General features: G+C 42.2%; 1 protein-coding gene across 2 annotated transcripts; it reads left to right on the top strand.

Annotated features, from left to right (window-relative positions):
- The first annotated feature begins 9,955 nt into the window (after window positions 1–9,955).
- Window positions 9,956–12,015, top strand: LOC141759817 (uncharacterized). Of its 2 annotated transcripts, none has more exons than XM_074622217.1 (2): window positions 9,956–11,473; window positions 11,802–12,015. In XM_074622217.1, the coding sequence occupies exon 1, from the start codon at window positions 10,036–10,038 to the stop codon at window positions 11,338–11,340; it is 1,305 nt and encodes a 434-aa protein (XP_074478318.1). In that variant the 5' UTR covers window positions 9,956–10,035; the 3' UTR covers window positions 11,341–11,473; window positions 11,802–12,015. The 2 variants fall into 2 exon arrangements, with proteins under 2 accessions (XP_074478318.1, XP_074478317.1); XM_074622216.1 differs by having other exon boundaries at window positions 11,637–12,015.
- The last annotated feature ends 6,649 nt before the right edge of the window (window positions 12,016–18,664 follow it).

Below are 18,664 nucleotides of genomic sequence, written 5' to 3'. Positions count from 1 at the left end.
AGTTTTGTTGAAGAGGTCACAACATAGCTCAAGACGAGTCATGTAGCACTCACCTCCAGCCAGAGCTGCCTGTTCTGTGCTGCTTGTGCCATCTTTTACTCTGACAGGCTCTAACAGATTATCCAACAGAGCCCCCCAGGGCGAGCTTCCAGTGCCGACCCTTGGTGTTCAGGTATGCTGGCGAAAAAGCATGTCGGAAGAATGGAGAGGGAGGGGGAGTTCAGTGCAAACCTTTTGCTGATTAGACAAAATATTTCAGCTGTGTTCACTTTACCCATTAGCCTAGCAGGTGTACTAATAGAATTTGATTATAACATTATAAATCCAATATTTTGTAATATTTCACCATCTCAAAACTTCTCATAACACATTAGTGCTTTAAAAGCTCCATTAAAGGGACTGTTTGTAAGAATCAGAAATGCTTGTTAACAGCGACATCTGTGGCCGTTAAGTCAACGAAAGTCAGCGTCGGGCTCGCGCTTGCTCGCTCTAAATAGACATGAACGAGCATCGTTCAAAACAGTGAGGCGACACACGTCAGCTAAAACCACAATATCACTCTATATTTCACCTGCTTGGCAGTAATGTTAGCTGACCAGACGAAGGTCTCTCCATGAATCAATGCTGATCCTAGTGTTGGCTTTTCCTGCTTCAGCCTCCCGACCGCGGTCGGAGGGAACAGGGGAGACACCGGCACCTGGTCGGAGACGATAACGTTTCTCGCTGTGGAGCCCCGTCACTTCACAAGACACAGGAAACCTCTGTTGGTCTGGAGGAGCTGCAGCATTTATTTCTGCACAAACGTCCACTCTACATTCACTAGATATTCTCAGAGCTAAACTAACTCTTCTGCAGTGTGTAGTGTGTAGTGACCGCGGCCAACACTGTTTAACAGACAGGCTTCACTATATAGAACTTTGTGGTTTTGGTGCTTCCGTGTAGTTTGTGTTGGAGTCTGAGTCTGAACAGCATAGCCACACGCGAGCGCCCATATGCGAGCGCGCATGGGAAACCGACCCGGGTGATTTATTCGTGTAAAAAGTTACAAACAGTCCCTTTAAGTAAAGAAATGCTAGTACAGGCAAACTTTAACAGGCTTTAATGATGTGTATTACATAGCACTAAGGATTCAATTAGACTTTTTCATTTAGTCATACATACCTGTTCCAGGACTCTGGTAAAGACCATTTTCAACAACAGCCATTTTAACTCGTCATTGCAGAAAATACACAGGTGTAACAAATCATTTTAATTATGGCTGTGTGCCAGCATGCACAATGCCAAGGCCTTGGCCCTTGGACACATACATGGAATACAGGCATCGTTATTCATCATCAATGTTATTGATTACACCTGCATTTAAAGGGACTCTTTGTAACTTTTTACACGTATAAATCTACCGGGTCGGTGTCCCATGCGCGCTCGCATACGCGTGCTTGCGTGTGGCTACGCTGTTCAGACTCAGACTCCAACACAAACTACACGGAAGCACCAAAACCGCAAAGTTATATCTAGTGAAGCCCGTCTGTTAAACAGTGTTGGCCGCGGTCATGGTACGAGGAGGGAGCTTTGGTCTCCAGGGCCGGAGTCTCTGCTCCTCTGCTTGCCTTCAGTCACACACCGCGCGCGTTCTCGCTATTTCACTCCACTCTTACGTGCGTGCGCGCACACTACACACTGCAGAAGAGTTAGTTTAGCTCTGAGAATATCTAGTGAATGTACAGTGGACGTTTGTGCAGAAATAACTGCTGCAGCTCCTCCAGACCAACAGAGGTTTCCCGTGTCTTGTGAAGTGACGGGGCTCCGCAGTGAGAAACGTTATCGTCTCCGACCAGGTGCCGGTGTCTCCCTCCGACCGCGGTCGGGAGGCTGAAGCAGGAAAAGCCAACACTAGAATCAGCATTGATTCATGGAGAGACCTTCGTCTGGTCAGCTAACATTACTGCCAAGCAGGTGAAATATAGAGTGATATTGTGGTTTTAGCTGACGTGTGTCGCCTCACTGTTTTGAGCGATGCTCGTTCATGTCTATGTAGAGTGAGGACAAGCGCGAGCCTGACGCCGACTTTCGTTGACTTAACGGCCACAGGTGTCGCTGTTAACAAGCATTTCTGATTCTTACAAACATTCCCTTTAACTGTTTGCTCTCCATTCTGTCAGTTTTCAATTATCACAAAAGCAATTCCAGTGATACAAGTTAAGCCAGTTTAAAATAATCTTCATGGGAATTACTGGTCCAGTATACAACAAATCTGGTCCGAGATACTAAATAATAGTGAAAACTATATAAAGTAGAGAAAAAAAAATTACAATATTTCCCTCTGAAAGTATGTTTTTTGTACCTAATTACAGTAATTGAGTAAATGTCCTTAGTTACATACCACCACCGTTTACAAATGTTATTGAATTAATAACACATATTAGTGGCTGAATGAATGGTTTCACCACTCTGGTCTTGAAGACACTTTGCCCCCCCCTTTGAGACAGGCCTTCTATAATTAAAGAATTGCAGCCAGCCATGAGAGGAGGTGGAGACTAGCAGTCGAGACATGGGAACTAGTGGGACTCTTAATGTCAGATTCTTACGTCCTCCCCACATTAAAATGATAGGACTGTGCCTAAATGGCCCTTAGGCTTTTACCTTTTGCACTGCGAACTTCGCCATATTACTTTAACATCCACAATCCACAGCGCGTTAAACTTTGTGGATTGTGTTTGACACTAAGTCGCTGCAGTAAAAAGGTATATGAAAAGAAAAGCTAAGGTATAAGACTATTTGAGGCTTAACAGTAAGGCTGAAAGCCTAAAGCAAGAAATCATCACATACAGTATAGGAGAAAAGAGGATTGCTGAAGCACCATTGACAGTGAATTGATGGTTTGACCTGCTGCGGCTGGAATCACTTAGAGATGTGAATGGTCTCCGTATGTGCCGTCTTTTGTTACCAAAGCCAATGCACTCTCAGCGGGGTATATTATGTGGCCTGCTCAGATTATGTCAGAGCAATGTGGAGTTTTTCTTTAACTTTATTTTATTACAGAAATCTTTCTTGTTTGATAGAAGATTAACATGAAGCAGTCAGTGTCCCCAATGATTTGAAGGGATGGGAAATTCTGCGTAATGCTGTAATTTTGACTGTTTTTAGGAGTTGACAACTCTGAAGAGTGTTTAGGGGAGGTGTTTTTTGGTAATGGCACTGGAGATAAAACAAGATTATAATAATTGTTGTCTTATATGGAAAGTTCTCAGCCAGAGTCCAACAGCTGCAGCTTCATCGGCAATAATCAGAACTGTTACATGTATACAGCGACTGCTGTTAAGCTATCTCTCAGTGAAACCAACTTCAAAGGATCTATAATGTCCCCAGATACATGCCTCCTAAAGAAAAAGTGGAAGACTGCTGCTGTAGTGCAGCTGTGTGTCTCCATTCTCCATGTGGTCCAGTTGAGCTATGGGATGTGCCAGTGCATTAGAGACATAATTAACTGTCTTGAGAGGGCAGTCTGGCTGGATCGGTGGATTGGGGTGACGTGGAGAGACTAAACATCAAGCAGGATGGCAAACAGAGACTCTTTTTAGTAAAATTGTGATTATGGGATCTTTGAGCTGAAATAGAACGGCTGTGTCCCAGCATATAGTTTGGTTTCTTTGAAGAAAGTAGAGATCTCACTTGCTAAATTCAAAAGTTGGACGCTGAATTTGCAAGGATGGGTATATTTGGTCCTCATTTTCAGGACAAGGAGGCAAAAATACACTGGATAGTCTACCAGCTGACTGTCTATCCATGAAGCATGCAATCATGTATGTTGTAGAACTACTTCTATTCAGAGAATGGTTATAAAATTTCGCTAGCAACGTGGCTCTATGGGATAGCACTGTCGGTCTGCCAGTCTGTCTACCAATTTCATCCAGACTGAAATAAATCAACAACTGTTGGATAGATAGCCAGAAATTCGGTACAGAGTTTCATGGTCTCCAGGACTTAAATCTTAATCACTTTGGTGATCCTTTTTATCTAGCACCATCAGGTCAAAGTCTTTACTTTTTCTGTGAAATATCCACCTTCTACTTGTCTGCTTAATGGAATATATGGAAAACCATAAAATTTGATACAGACATTCATGGTCCCCAGTTGATGAATCCCAATGACATCGGTGATCCCCTGACCTTTCCTTTAGCGCCACCCTGAGGTTGACATTTGTCAACTATTGGATGGATTGCCATAAAAAGACATTTCAGTTCCTCTCATACTACTCAAACCTGCAAAAACGGATTATTATTTTTGGCCACTTGAAGGCAGCGGTTGATATGAGGAACTTGTTAGCAGACAGATGATTATTTACACATCCAGCAGTTACAGAGCAACATTATCCTTCATCTGGAGTCAGGTTTGTGTCCACTTGGTGAATGTAAGTCTAATATTCACTCTCTTTTTGCTCGGTTTTTGGTCTCTACCAACTCCTGAAGGAAATATCTGTCTCTTAAGCTGCTAAATGCTCCACTATGTCCACCAGTTTTTTGCAGAAAACAGCATGTTAACGTGCTGACCTAAGATGGTGGTGTGTTAAACCTAATGTTACCTGCTAAACATCAGCATGTTAACATTGCAACTGTAAGCATTTCACCATGCTGATTCAGCTCAAAAAAACAAAGAACTACAGCCTCACAGAGCAGCTAGCATGGCTGTAGATTTCTCTTCACATTTACTTGGTTATGAGATGTCATGTCTAATCATTTTCAACATGAAATATGACCTCTGCATTTAACGCATCCTAAGCATTTAGGCAGTGGGCTGCTGTGAAGCACCACATGGAGCAACTTGGGGTTCAGTGTCTCGGTCAAAAAACACTTCAACAAGCGGACAGAAGGGATTGAACCGCCGACCTTGAGGTTAAAGAACGACTCACTCTACCCACTGAGCCACAACCGCTCCCAATATCACTCATCCTGTGTCTTTGACCCTGAGCCATTACTCTGCAAATCCTTAGATGCTATCTCTCTGTGGTCGCTGGTTTTCAGTGTTCGGGTCTGCTGTCCACATTCCTCGTATTCTGCCTTAACCCTGGATTCCTGTCCTCCCTTCACCCTCCTTCCAGAGTGGGTGACACCGTGTTTGATCCCTGCACACGTCTTACCTTTCGCCACCAAGCTTTCTCCTACGTGGCCAGGAAAAGAGTAGATGAGTAAACATGTGAACTGGTTTAAGCCTGAGAGTGCATGTTGCATTAACAGAGGGCCCTCATTATCATTAATCACACACACTTCTGGACGGACGTAAATTATCTCTCCAGTTGGACGTCTGTATACATGGATCCTAAAATGGAGGTATTTGGTGTTCAGTTTCACCTGCAGAATTACAGAAGATTGCTATCTTCTCACTCATTTTCAGACAGTGATTGAAAACAGGATACAAGACTGTCAGTGCTGCGGCTTTACTTAATGATTCAGCCTGAGACTGGTATAGCCTGGAGTAGCACTAGTTACCTCTAGCAACCAAATAAAGCTTGAGGCGATGTCAGCTGTGACTGTAGCTGCCGTTTGCAGCATTTTGGGATATCAGGTCCACACAATTTCAAAAGTTGTTTTAATAAACCTTTACTACATCATATTGTTGAGTATATTTTGTGCATGTTTCAGTTGATGCTGAACCTACATATCACGTCAACGGGCTAAACTTGGCCGTTTCCTCTACATCACCATCCATCAAATGCTTGCTGGGAAGTGCTGATTAAACAGAGACTGCCCAAAATTCATATTATTTCTGTCTTTGCCTGGACTCTATGTCTCTATGCCTGATATCCACTATGGGCCATGATTATAAACCTCCATGCTATACAGAATATGCAGCCTTAAGCTCCACACCTCCCTTTTCTAAGCATTGTTTAGGTTTAAGGGCAAAACAGAAATTATCTTTTATTCCTCCTAAGGAGTTATTTCATTTAACAAAGCGTGACTGTGCAAATGTAAAAGAGGACATGCAAAACATAACCAGTAATCTTTTCTTTTCCTTAGAAAGAATCAGACAATAACAGCTATTGCATAAATTGTAATGAAAATTAAATTATCAACTTAATAGGAATAACATGGCACATCTGTAGGCCACATGAGTCTTCAATACTCAGATGGCGTCATGCCGTACATCTGTCAGCAGGATGGCTTTTGTCATCCATTCTGTCAAGAACACAATACATGTCTGCAAGACCTTCTCGGTCTTATGTCAACAGTATGTCGTGTCTGTTGTGGCGGGTTGAAATATAACTCATATGCAGTCATCTTGGGACACTGACAATTGATTCAGTATGCATATGGGACATTTTTACCTCAACTTTGAAGTCGTCTTGTTGTAAACAGACATGAGCCATTTCATTTAGTTGAAGCAGACGCTGGCACTATTAGTGGCTTATTGTTACATATTAGTTGCTTTTATGGTATTATTAGCCTCACATATCCTTCTGTTAGGAAGCCACCCATCTTCAAACTCTGCCTTTATTTTGATCTCAACTACTCACTACTAAAGTTTCATGACTGCATTTTGCACAGTTGTGACGCTAACGCATTGACAAAACCTTGTTCATCAATATGTACAGCTAATTCTCCAGTGGACCTCCATGCTGGTGTCAGACAAGATGGTTACTGGAAGACTTGTGATGTAACTGCCAAGCTTCCATTGATGTGACTAGTAAATGAAGCTCAGCGTAAGTTCAGTCAGGAAGACCATCCCTATGCTGCATTCATTCACAATTCTCTCTTTCTCACTCCTCCCGTTTCTTCTTAATCAGCTGATTATGGGCGTTCACTCTTTTAGTTAAACCAAGCAGATCTTAATACGATCTTAAATCAACCACATCCAACCATCATATCCGGTGCCCAGGCTGAGCTCATTAGAAATCCACGCCTCACCACATCCAGATCTTCAGCATTCTCATCTCATTACCACCACACCAGTGTCTCGACCCCATGGAGGGGGGATTCCTATTCCACTTACGGCTTCATCACCCCCTTAAAAATACCATGTTTCGATGGGGTCCAATCACAAAGCCTATTCACATTTCTCGTCTTGTTATGCACGTGTCAATTCTTTTTTTTTTTTCACTCCAAATGAAGTCTCTCCTGATTGAACTGAATGTGTGGCTTTGTGGCAGGTCTGGAAGGTACTCTTTCAGTTTTATTCTATAAAGACTGACAGGTTATTAGAGATTGTGACCACTAAACACAATAATAAGTGTAAGCAATAGTAGTAGTAAGTAATACTGTAGTAATTGTAAAAACAAAATCTAAATAAAATGGGAGGGTCTCAGAATTAACTTTGCTTACTTTGAGAAAGAAATGCCCTTTTCTAACCATTATCTTGGCCTTTATGCTTCTATAATCATGAATGCCTGGTCTGAAGAATCACAGGCTCTAAAGGGAAGGTCGTGCAGACTGGAAACCAGTCACTACAGTCACTGGCATTCCACACCAATCTGAGAGATGGGCTTTGTCAAACACACGCACATACACAGACTGACGGGAGGAGGAATTTTGGGCATTTTGGGAAATGTGCTAATTTCTTTTCTTGCCCAGAGTTAGATGAGAAGATTGATACCTCCCTCAGCATTAAGACCGAAAACACTGGTCTGGCTCTGTCCGAAGGTAATAAAATCCTCCTACCAGCACCTCTAAAGCTCAACTAATTATCCTCTATATATGTACGGTACAAAAACTGAGGCGTAAACACAACATGTTTTGGTTTTACGTGGGGGTTATGTGTGGGGCTATTTCTTGGGCTGGTTTCAGATGCAGCGGTTAAGAAAACACGGGATACTTGAGGTGCAAATACTAAAACTAAAAGATCCCAGTAAGCCCCAACCTGTTTTCCAGTGAAATAAACCGAGTCCTGTCTGTGATATATTTCTAGAGGCACAATGGAGGCATGATATGCTCAGGAACTACGTTTTTCAATGCAGTTTCCATGCAGGCTGCTGAAAATACACACTATCCCACCACAGAGGCCCCTGCTGCCCCAACCATGAAAGAGTCCATTTAAAGCCTCAGAGGCTGGACGTGACCTGAGTTTACTGTCTAGGGTGTATTAGCCTTCCTTCCCTCTGTGCCCAGTCAAGGAATACATGATGAGGACTGTAGGACCCTGTTGAAGGTGCACAGCCTGGAAGAAAAACCTCTGGAAGACTACATAATTTGCTCCCTATACACCCAGTATTATTTAGTGTGTTATATTTTGTGTCCAAATAAGTCTCAGGCTCAGGACAATAATGATCTTCATGAAGTATTTGTATTTATAGTAGTTTATTTGAATTTTCAGTTCAAATGCTGCAAACAGTTTTTTATTAGTAAATCCCTCAAACTCACAAACAGGACTTGATGTGTGTAGTTGCCAATGTTTTTCATCCAAGGCTAGAACCTAACTGGAAAATATTTCTGTGGACAACTTCAGAGAGGACATGAAATACCGGAGAGATATGAGTAGAATTTTGAGTGTTGACCTTATTTCTAAGGCAGCCATTTTGAACAACAAGGTGGGAAACTGTGTCTGGAATCTTATCATCAATATAAAAGTAACTTACTTCAACACATACAAAGCAAGATTAATTAATAACAGAATTATAATGTTGAGATTTTTAGAGCTTTTTGGTTGTTTTTCTTTATTTTTCTTTATTTATTCCACCTTCTGTTGGCCTGGGAAGTGAAATAGTGTTTTTTTCACCTGGAAGGTGTAACACAAGCAGGCTTCATATTATCACTCACAAATCCCACCTCCTGCCCAGGTTCCCCCACCAACCAGTAGGAGACAGTAGTGCAGCGACATGAGACAATCTTCATCTGCTAGTAATATTGCCACAATACTTTTTAGGGGCTCAAAGATTATTTAAATTGGCTTTAGGTTGTTACTTTTTTTTGAAAGAAAAAAAAAAGGCCTGAATGTTTCACACAATTGCTATAATATATTTATGTTTCTTGGGAGAGTTTCATGAACATTTAACCTGCTTTAAAAGGTGTTTTTAGACCCACTTTTACTCCCTTGTTTTCCTCTCTAACGATTCGTGAATTGATTCTGTATACTTATATGCATAGATGTATGTACACGTGTGTTTGTGTATATGAGTGCATTATGTAAGTATGTATATTGTAACAGAATTGCGTTGCTAGGCAACAGCTTGGATCCATGTGTACTTCTTGTCAGCTGATGTCATTGACACACACACTGCAACCAGGAATTAACTGGGACACATTTAGAATGTTTACGTTTAAAATTGTGTTAAGGGTCTAAATATTGTATATTCGTGACATCGGGAATGCGCAGAAATCCTGACAGCTTGTTTCAAAAGCAGAGTTTCTGGATACGGGCTGTGTGTATTTCCCTATGGATTGAGTGTTTCGATACTTTCACAGTATTTATATAGGACTTAAGCCTGCTTTATAACAAAAAAAACATAAAAATCGCACTTTTTTTATAATATGGGACCTTTAATAACTTCCCCAAAACATCTTTGTTATTATACCACATTACAAGAACGTTTTCTAAAAACCTTCTGTAATCTGAGGTCCCAATAACATCATAGAAAGTGTTACAAAAAATGCAAACAAAAACAAAAAAATAATAATAAAATAAACCATTGAAGGCACCAGAATTTGATGATGTCATCGGAACTCAAGTCTTGACTGCAAAGCCACAGAATGTGATGTAATAAAGGCTCTAGAAGCAAAAGCACCATGATAGATAGATAGATAGATAGATAGATAGATAGATAGATAGATAGATAGATAGATAGATAGATAGATAGATAGATAGATAGATAGATAGATAGATAGATAGATAGATAGATAGATAGATAGATAGATAGATAGATAGATAGATAGATAGATAGATAGATAGATAGATAGATAGATAGATAGATAGATAGATAGATAGATAGATAGATAGATAGATAGATAGATAGATAGATAGTACCGTCATACCAGAACGCGTGTAGTGAACGTCAGTAGGATATTTACTACTAATATTACAGAACAACGAACACGACACTACTAGGCTGAAATGTTCAGACTTAGTCCGACATCTAGACCAGAGGACAGACTCCCCAAGGCCCGGACCTTGATGCAGGAGGCAAACAAAAAAAGAGGCCTTGTCCCAAATTCAACCAGAGTAGTCGTAAAGACACATTTGGAGGAGAGACCCAAACTTGCTAAACAAGCTAAACAAGCAGTGAGGTTCACGGAGCTCCGGACACGTCAACAGATGGCTTTTGACAACACGGCGGCCTTGCAGAAGGAGCAGGCTACCGCCAGAACTCTGAGGGAGAAGAAGAGCTTAGCCGAGTATGAAGCTAAGAGAGTGGCTGAACTGGCAAAGCAGAAGCAGGAACAGCAGGCAAACAGTGCTGCAATGCGTCACACACACCGTGCCGGCATTCAGATGCCGATACAAGAGAAAAGGCAGCGAGAAAAGGAAAAGCGGCAGAAAGATTTGGACTTAAATCAGGCTCGGGATAAGGACCGCAGGTTGTTCCAACATAAAGAACAATTGAAGGATATGAAGGCCAGAAAAAAACAAATCGATGTACAGAACTTCAACATCGCCATCGAAAGTGAAAAACGTGGCAGACTGCAGGAGCAGAATGCTGCAATGAAGACTGCAAAAGCAGACAGGTTCACGGAGAAAGAAGAGGCAGAGCGTCAAAGTGATTTGGACAGTTATCTGACTAGGGGTGAGGACTGCAGGTTGCTCCAACATGAAGAACAATTGAAGGCTATGAAGAACAGAGAAATCAGAATCTCTGAACGTAACTTCGATATCTCCATTGCATCTGAAATACATTTGAGACTGCAGGAGGAGAATGCTGCAAAGAAGACCGCAAACGGCAGTTCGTTCCTAAAACCGACTGCAAAAGCAAAGAGGTTCAGGGAGCTCCAGACACGACAAAAGATTGTTGACAATCTGGCCTTAAAGAAAGAGTGTGAAAACCCGGGGCTCAACACTCCCTCCCCGAAGCTACTGCCCGTCCGAAAAGGGTTGGCTTTCACTCATAGTCTAGAGGGGTCCAATTACATCTCTGCAGGTAAAGGGGAGCCACATTGCAGACTTCCGGAACATCCTGAACACAAGCTACTGTCCCTCCGAAAATGGTTGGCTTTAGATCATAGTCTAGAGGAGTCCAATTACATCTCTTCAGGTAAGGGCGAGCCACATTGCAGACTTACGGAACATCCTGAACACAAGCTACTGTCCCTCCGAAAAGGGTTGGCTTTCAATCATAGTCTAGAGGGGTCCAATTACATTTCTTCAGGTAAGGAACCACAATGCAGACTTTCGAAACTTCCTAAACCTTTTAGAGCGCGGTAGGGGCTCAAGTTCTGCCAAGATCTTTACGAAAGGGTTTCCTCAGGGTGCTCCGGTTTAATCCCGCACACTTTAAATTTAAAAAAAAAAAAAAATAGTGTAGAGGACAGAATTAGTGTATTTTCATTGGGGACATGTGAATGTCCTCTGCTGAAATAACACTATGACTGGTTACTCTTTGGGCCTTATGTTTACATTAGAGTTTACTCCGGGTGCTCCGGTTTCTTCCTGCACACTTTAGATTTAAAAAAAAAAAAAATTGTGTAGAGGACAGAATTAGTGTATTTCACTGGGGACAGGTGAATGTCGTCTGCTGAAATGAACACTATGACTGGTTACTCTTTAAGCCTTGTGTATACGTTAGGGTTTACTCTGGGTGCTCCAGTTTCTTCCTGCACACTTTAAATTTAAAAAAAAAAAATGTAGTCTAGAGGACAGAATTAGTGTATTTTCATTGGGGACAGGTGAATGTCCTCTGCTGAAATGAACACTATGACTGGTTACTCTTTGGGCCTTATGTTTACATTAGGGTTTACTCCGGATGCTCCGGTTTCTTCCTGCACACTTTAGATTTAAAAAAAAATAAAAAATTGTGTAGAGGACAGAATTTGTGTATTTTCACTGGGGACAGGTGAATGTCGTCTACTGAAATTAACACTATGACTGGTTACTCTTTAAGTCTCATATTTACGTTAGGGTTTACTTCGGGTGTACGGGAAGAAACATAAGGCCATGTTTCTTCCTGTACATTTTAAATAAAAAAAATATTGCATAAATAAAAAAAAATTGAAAATTGAATAAAATGTTTGGACTTACATTTTCATTTCAAATATTTATTTTTTCTTTCTAAGTTAGTCATGTGACCACCACAAACTAATCTTTGTATCATGTTACAGTTGAGCTACAGTTAGATTAACTGATGCTAACATGACTGGTTTTTATGGCGATTTGGACAGTAACACATAATGCAATAGGGAAGAACTTGTTATACACAATCTCTGTACTGTAAAGGCTGCTGAAGAGCATCCTCCAAAGCAACAGACAAGGAGCTCTGGGTCACTGCTGACAGGAACTGCTTTAAGGGATCGTACAGCTAACTTTTTATAGAAAACAGACATAAAAACGCCAGGACTTCTCTGTAAAAATTTTTAATATCTTTTGATGTGTGTTGGTTAGAATGATTTTTTTTTTCCTGACTCCCAAGACCTGGGAGAATATTTTTCAAAAGCCCAAAACCTTGTTCCTTATGGTTCTCTGTGTGGTTTGAATACTTTTCTTTGAGATTCAATTTCCATTTTAGTTTTTCTCTTGTCTTTATGGTAATTTGAATCGTTTATACATTCATGTGACATCACTGCAACTTACACATTCTGATAGTCCAGTTTGATTGTGCATTACAGTGTTGAGATTCTAGAGTATTTTTTACGGGGGACTTCCGGTGACGCTGGAATGTAGCAGACGTGTTGGCCTCGCTCTCCCGCGAATTCACTCTAAAACAGTACTTTTCCATAACCCCTGAGATTTAAATAGCATATTTTTGAACAGTACCCGCTATATTAAGCTCCTGCAATATCAGCATAATGTCAAATTCAGCGAAGTCTAGGAAGGGCGATGCCGAAACTCCGAGTGTGTGTGGTAGCGTTATCTCATGCTTAGCCGACATGGCAGGCCTGCTAGAGGAGCACAGAGCTAGCATCTCCGCTGATTTTAAGACAGTCTTCACGGCCATCGAGGTGAAGTTGAACATCACCCAGGCTGCAGTAACCGAGCACGGCCAACGTATAGACTCTGGAGTCAAATGCTGATCTGCAAAATCGGCGAATTCAAGCGCTGGAGGAGCGATGCACGGCGCTAGCCGATAGCAACGCCAAGCTAACTGCTAAGACCTCGGACCTGGAAGGTCGGAGCCGGAGGAATAATATCCGCATTGTCGGTCTCCCGGAGTCTATCGAGGGGCCCCGACCTATGAACTTCTTCTCAGAGCTCCTGGTTGAGTTGATTGGCGACCAGGTTCTTCAATCTCCCCCCGAACTTGACCGCGCACACAGGTCGCTCGTAGCCAAGCCTCAGCCGGGGTCTCGGCCTCGGCCCGTAATCATCCGGCTTCACCGCTACCAAACCAAGGACCTAATCGTCCGCGAAGCACGCAAGAGGCGAGGCCACCTCCAGTACCGTTGGACGCCCGTTCAGATTTTCGAAGACTACATCCCGGAGGTTCTGGAGCAGCGTTCAAAGTACCGAGACGTCATGGCTAAGTTGTACAACTTAGGCCTCAGACCGGCGCTTCTGTTTCCAGCTCGCCTGCAGATCACGCTGGAAAGCGGAGCTAAGAAGAGGTTTCCTTCGGCTGGGGAGGCTGCGGCCTTCGCGGCTAATTACCAACAGGAGCCAGTGGTCGGCTAGCTTAGCCGCTGTGCTGGGCTAGCTGCTAGCCACCCCAACAGCACTGTCTTGTTTACATGCTCTCTGAAGTACTCACGGATCTGATAAGAGCACAATGAACCACCGTACTGTGAGTACACGTCTGACTGTTCTACTTGGCTGGGGCCGACACAACAGGACATCCATCCATCCATCCATCCATCCATCCATCTATCTGCAACCGCTTATCCCGTTAGGGGTCGCGGGGGGCGATCCCAGCCGACATTGGGCGAAGGCGGGGTACACCCTGGACAGGTCGCCAGTCCATCACAGGGCTGACACATAGAGACAGACAACCATTCACACTGACATTCACACCTACGGGCAATTTAGAGTCAACAATTAACCTAACCTGCATGTCTTTGGACTGTGGGAGGAAACCGGAGTACCCGGAGAAAACCCACGCTAACACGGGGAGAACATGCAAACTCCACACAGAAGGGCCCCAAGCCAGATTTGAACCTGCAACCCTCTAGCTGTGAGGCGCCAGTGCTAACCACTGCACCACCAACAGGACATATGTTCTGCAAATGTGAACCTTGTTCTTCCATTGGAGCTACTGCTCCGCTAGCCATCACGACACCATTAACTGGGAGACCAACTTTACATCGATGTGCATAGCTGCAGACGCACTGACTGTTCCACTGTTATTGTTCTCCAACGTTGCACAATGTCTCTTTTATTATGACTATCTGTTCATATATATATACTGTCTATATATATATATATATATATATATATATATATTATTATTATTTTTTTTATTTTTTTTATTACACATATATATTTTTCTTTTTTTCTACTATTATTTATTTTTATATCTCTATCTTTTATTTTCCTTGTACTATTATATTTTTACTACAAAATTTATAACTAAGATATGCTGCAGTGCGGCCTTATTTATTTATTTTTTTATACCGTTGATGCACAAAGACAATACTAATACTTGACATATCCTCTTGCTATACTCCCGTGATGAAGACACTACTGGCTATATCACCGCAGCACCTGCTCCGGTTCCCCTACTTGATTTTCATTTCATTCTATTATTACCGTATTTACCTATTCATCTATTTATTTACTTTAATTTTAATTTAATTAAACTTACATATTCCTTTTTTTTTCTTCTTCTTTTCTCTTCTCTCTCGTCTTACCCTGTTGTGCTCGGTTTCTAATATAGCTACTCAAGTACTGATAGAGCCTCCTGGTTTACACCATTGGTAATGTTCCCTAACGTTCTATATTGCGTTATACCATGGGTAAACCTAACCCTTGTGTGGTGTTCGGGGTCTGTGGGACCCGTTTTCAATGTTTACTAAAAGAAAAATGATGTGATTCATTATTTTTTCAACCTCAGACTCATTTGCCTTGGCTCATTTTCTATGAAGAACATATAAAAGAACGTTTTTCAATGACTGCACACTGTACACCCCCCTACACAATTATATTACATATGTGATGTTCGGGTCCTCTGGACTCCCGAGGGAGATAAATGTGTGGAAATTGTAGGTGCTGTGTACAGTACCTACACTCTGTCATCCTCTGACCTGGGCCTGCTGTAAGTATGTGTGTGTGTGTGTGTGTGTGTGTTTCTATATGTGTGTGGGTTTTGTCTTTCTGCTCCTGCTGTTCCCGCATGAGGTTGTTACATTTCAAGCACCGACACCTGTCTGCTCCCACATTCCCGCACATTTTACCCTCTGTCTTGCGGGAACTAGTCTATACTTTCTCACACTATATCCCAGCTGCAAATTGGCAGTGTGGCTCTTTATCGCAATCGATCAAGATGGCTAAAAGACTCTCTGCTCAGAGGGCTTTAGAAATGATTTTAGAAGAGAGAGAACTTTTGGAAGATGAAGAGGAAGAGTTTTCAGAATATTAGGATCACATTTCTGTCAAGTCAGAGTCTGACAATGAGTATGAAGAAGAGGATGAGTCTGACCATCAGGCAGCTCAAAAACGAGCCCCTCAGCAGCCAGCAAGTGGAGAAATATGGATGTCAAAAAATGCAACACACACACAGTAAAACTCTGCCCCTCATGTGTTGTATAAGCTGGCATGAATAGGCTATGTGTTCAATGGGGTTCGTGTTGTGTAGACTGACATGAATTTCTAATTAAGTTCAAAGAAATAAACATGAATAAAAACATTGTTTCATTTATATTTGTTCAAGATAAATGTTTTTTCCACCAATCTTCATTATAATATATTTTTATTTTTTATTACATTTTATCACAAAAAACAAATGGCACTTTTGTTCATAAATAATATCCTACAGAAGTAAATGGCAAATATTGACCATAAGCTGTCTATATTGCTTGTAATTGGGATAAAGTAAACATCTGTTAAGTATTTTTACATAAATTGTTATGGCTGTATTGATTTAAAAACCCAATAATGGGGTGGGTCCAACAGACTGGCGGACATTGGCTGAGTAACAAAAACATGAACAAGACACAAGGGCTAAGTTGTGTTCTCGAGGCATTCTAACTGTTGTTTTTTTTACTTCACTGCTATTACTTTCTTAGCGCGGAATCGGTAAAGTTATTGTTCATATACTGTTCATAACGGTTTACCTTTGTTAATGTGTGGGTTTAAATGAAGAGATGTGGGTGCCGAGACGTCTTTAGAAGGAAAGATGACAAAGAAAGGTATGTTGGTGCCAATTTATTTGGCAGAAAAGGTTTGTATTAGGGGAAATTGAGAGCTATGGGGGTGGGTTTGTCTGGCAGGGAGGGATAGCACTGGGAAGGTGAGCCAGACTGGGGTGGTTGGGATGACCTCTTTGCTTGTCTACTCTTCATCTGGGAGTCCTTGTTTGTTGGACTCATGTACATTTCCTTGTGTGTTTTTTTATGTTGCACTTTTTTTTATTATTATTGTTTGTTGCTGGCACTCTAGGACCGACCTGGCATACCTGAAAACACCTGCTGTGTCATGGCTAACGTGGGTGGTGTAGGGGCTGGTGGCGGACAGGCGGTGAGGATCATTTCATTAAACACCGGTGGGTTGAATGCATCCGTAAAACACGCAAAGATTTTCACACATATCAAAAGTTTAAATGCGGACATAATGTTCATCCAAGAGACACATCTATGTAACTCCGATCATCTGAAACTGAATAGGCCTTGGATTGGACAGGTTCTTCATTCCAAATTTAATCTGAAGACAAGGGGTACGGCCATACTGATAAGGAAAAACGTGCATTTCACTCCTAATACCATCATCACCGATGTAAACGGGCGCTACGTCATTGCCTCCGGTATACTCTACCAGCAACCTGTTGTCTTGGCGTCTGTCTACGCCCCCAATTGGGATGACCATAGCTTTATGAAACTGCTGCTTTCCACGATCCGAAATTTAGATTCACACTTATTGATACTGGGAGGAGACATGAACTTTGTTTTAGACTCAACACTAGACAGATCGAGCTCGAGACGTGTTGCACCCTCAAGAGCGTCTCAGACTCTCTCTGCATTTATGAACCAATATGGTTATATTGGCCCATGGAGATTCCTAAACCCCTCCGCTAGAAAATACTCTTTTTTTTCCCATGCTCACCGCTCATTCTCCCGAATAGATTACTTCATTGTCGATAAAACACTTATCCCATCAATTGTCTGCACCCAATACTCACCGATAACTGTATCTGACCACTCCACCATGATTTTAGATCTTCACTTTGAACTTAAGCCCAAGGGATTTAGATTTTGGCATTTGGACCTTCTTTTGCTGGCCGAGGCAAACTTTTGCCAACATGTCTCTTAGTCAATTACATTCTTTTGTGAGACTAATAAAAACGTAGAGACTCCTGCGACACTACTCTGGGAAACCCTCAAAGCTTTTATTAGAGGCAAAATTATCTTGCGTGCGAGTCATACCAATAAAGTTCGTAGAGCGCGCCAGAAGGAGCTAGAGGTGTCTATCGCCAATCTAGACAGCCTGATTTCGAGCAACCAACCATCTGATTTATATAAAGAAAGGCTGGGACTCCAAACGGAACTTGACCTTCTCCTAACCAGAGAAGCAGAATGTCTTATGCTGCGCTCTCGGGGCACTGTGTATGAACATGGAGACAAGTTGGGTCGGCTCCTTGCCCACCAACTCAAGGCCAGGATAGCGTTGAATCAAATCACCCAGATACAAGATGATTCAGGCTCCCTTACTTCTGACCCTGGTGTGATTAATAACATCTTTAAAACATTGTACTCCCAGCTTTACACATCAGAATCTCCCAAAGACGAAGCTGAATTACTTGCCTTTCTTGAGAATTTAGACGTGCCCAAGATTTCTACTGGTGATCGCCAAATGCTCGACGCCCCCTTAAGTCTCTCTGAAATCAAAGACGCCATTAAGTCTATGCGTAGCGGCAAGTCCCCGGGCCCTGACGGGTACCCGATGGAGTTTTATAAAAAGTTTTCAGATCAATTAGCCCCATTGCTACTTGAAATGTTTAATCAGTCTTATCACCAGGGCTTGCTACCGCCCACCCTTACGCAAGGTTCCATCTCTTTAATCTTCAGGAAGGGTAGGGATCTGTTGCACTGTGCATCGTACCGTCCAATCTCACTTCTATTTGTAGACGTGAAAATACTCGCAAAGGTCTTTGCTCGTAGATTGGAGTCTGTCGTGCCCTCAATCATATCAGAGGACCAAATGGGATTCATAAGAGGGAGACACTCTTTTACAAATGTACGAAGGCTTCTCGGCGTCATTCACACTCCACCTTCCCCTACTGAACCAGAGGTGATCATATCTCTCGACGCCGAGAAGGCCTTCGACAGGGTGGAGTGGGACTTTTTGTTTTCCACACTGCGGCAGTTCGGCTTCAGTGAGTTTAAAGGCAGAGACGGGGTACAGAGCATAGGGTCTCGCTGTATGCCGACGACCTGCTTCTGTATGTGCG

Source organism: Sebastes fasciatus, chromosome 21 (assembly GCF_043250625.1).
Source record: "Sebastes fasciatus isolate fSebFas1 chromosome 21, fSebFas1.pri, whole genome shotgun sequence".
Taxonomy (NCBI): domain Eukaryota; kingdom Metazoa; phylum Chordata; class Actinopteri; order Perciformes; family Sebastidae; genus Sebastes; species Sebastes fasciatus.
The sequence above is the reverse complement of the archived record's forward strand: the minus strand, read 5'-3'. Positions and strand labels throughout refer to the sequence as shown.

Coding starts and splice junctions, on each gene's coding strand:
- LOC141759817 (XM_074622217.1), top strand. CDS start 10,036: ATGTTCAGACTTAGTCCGACATCTAGACCAGAGGACAGACTCCCCAAG.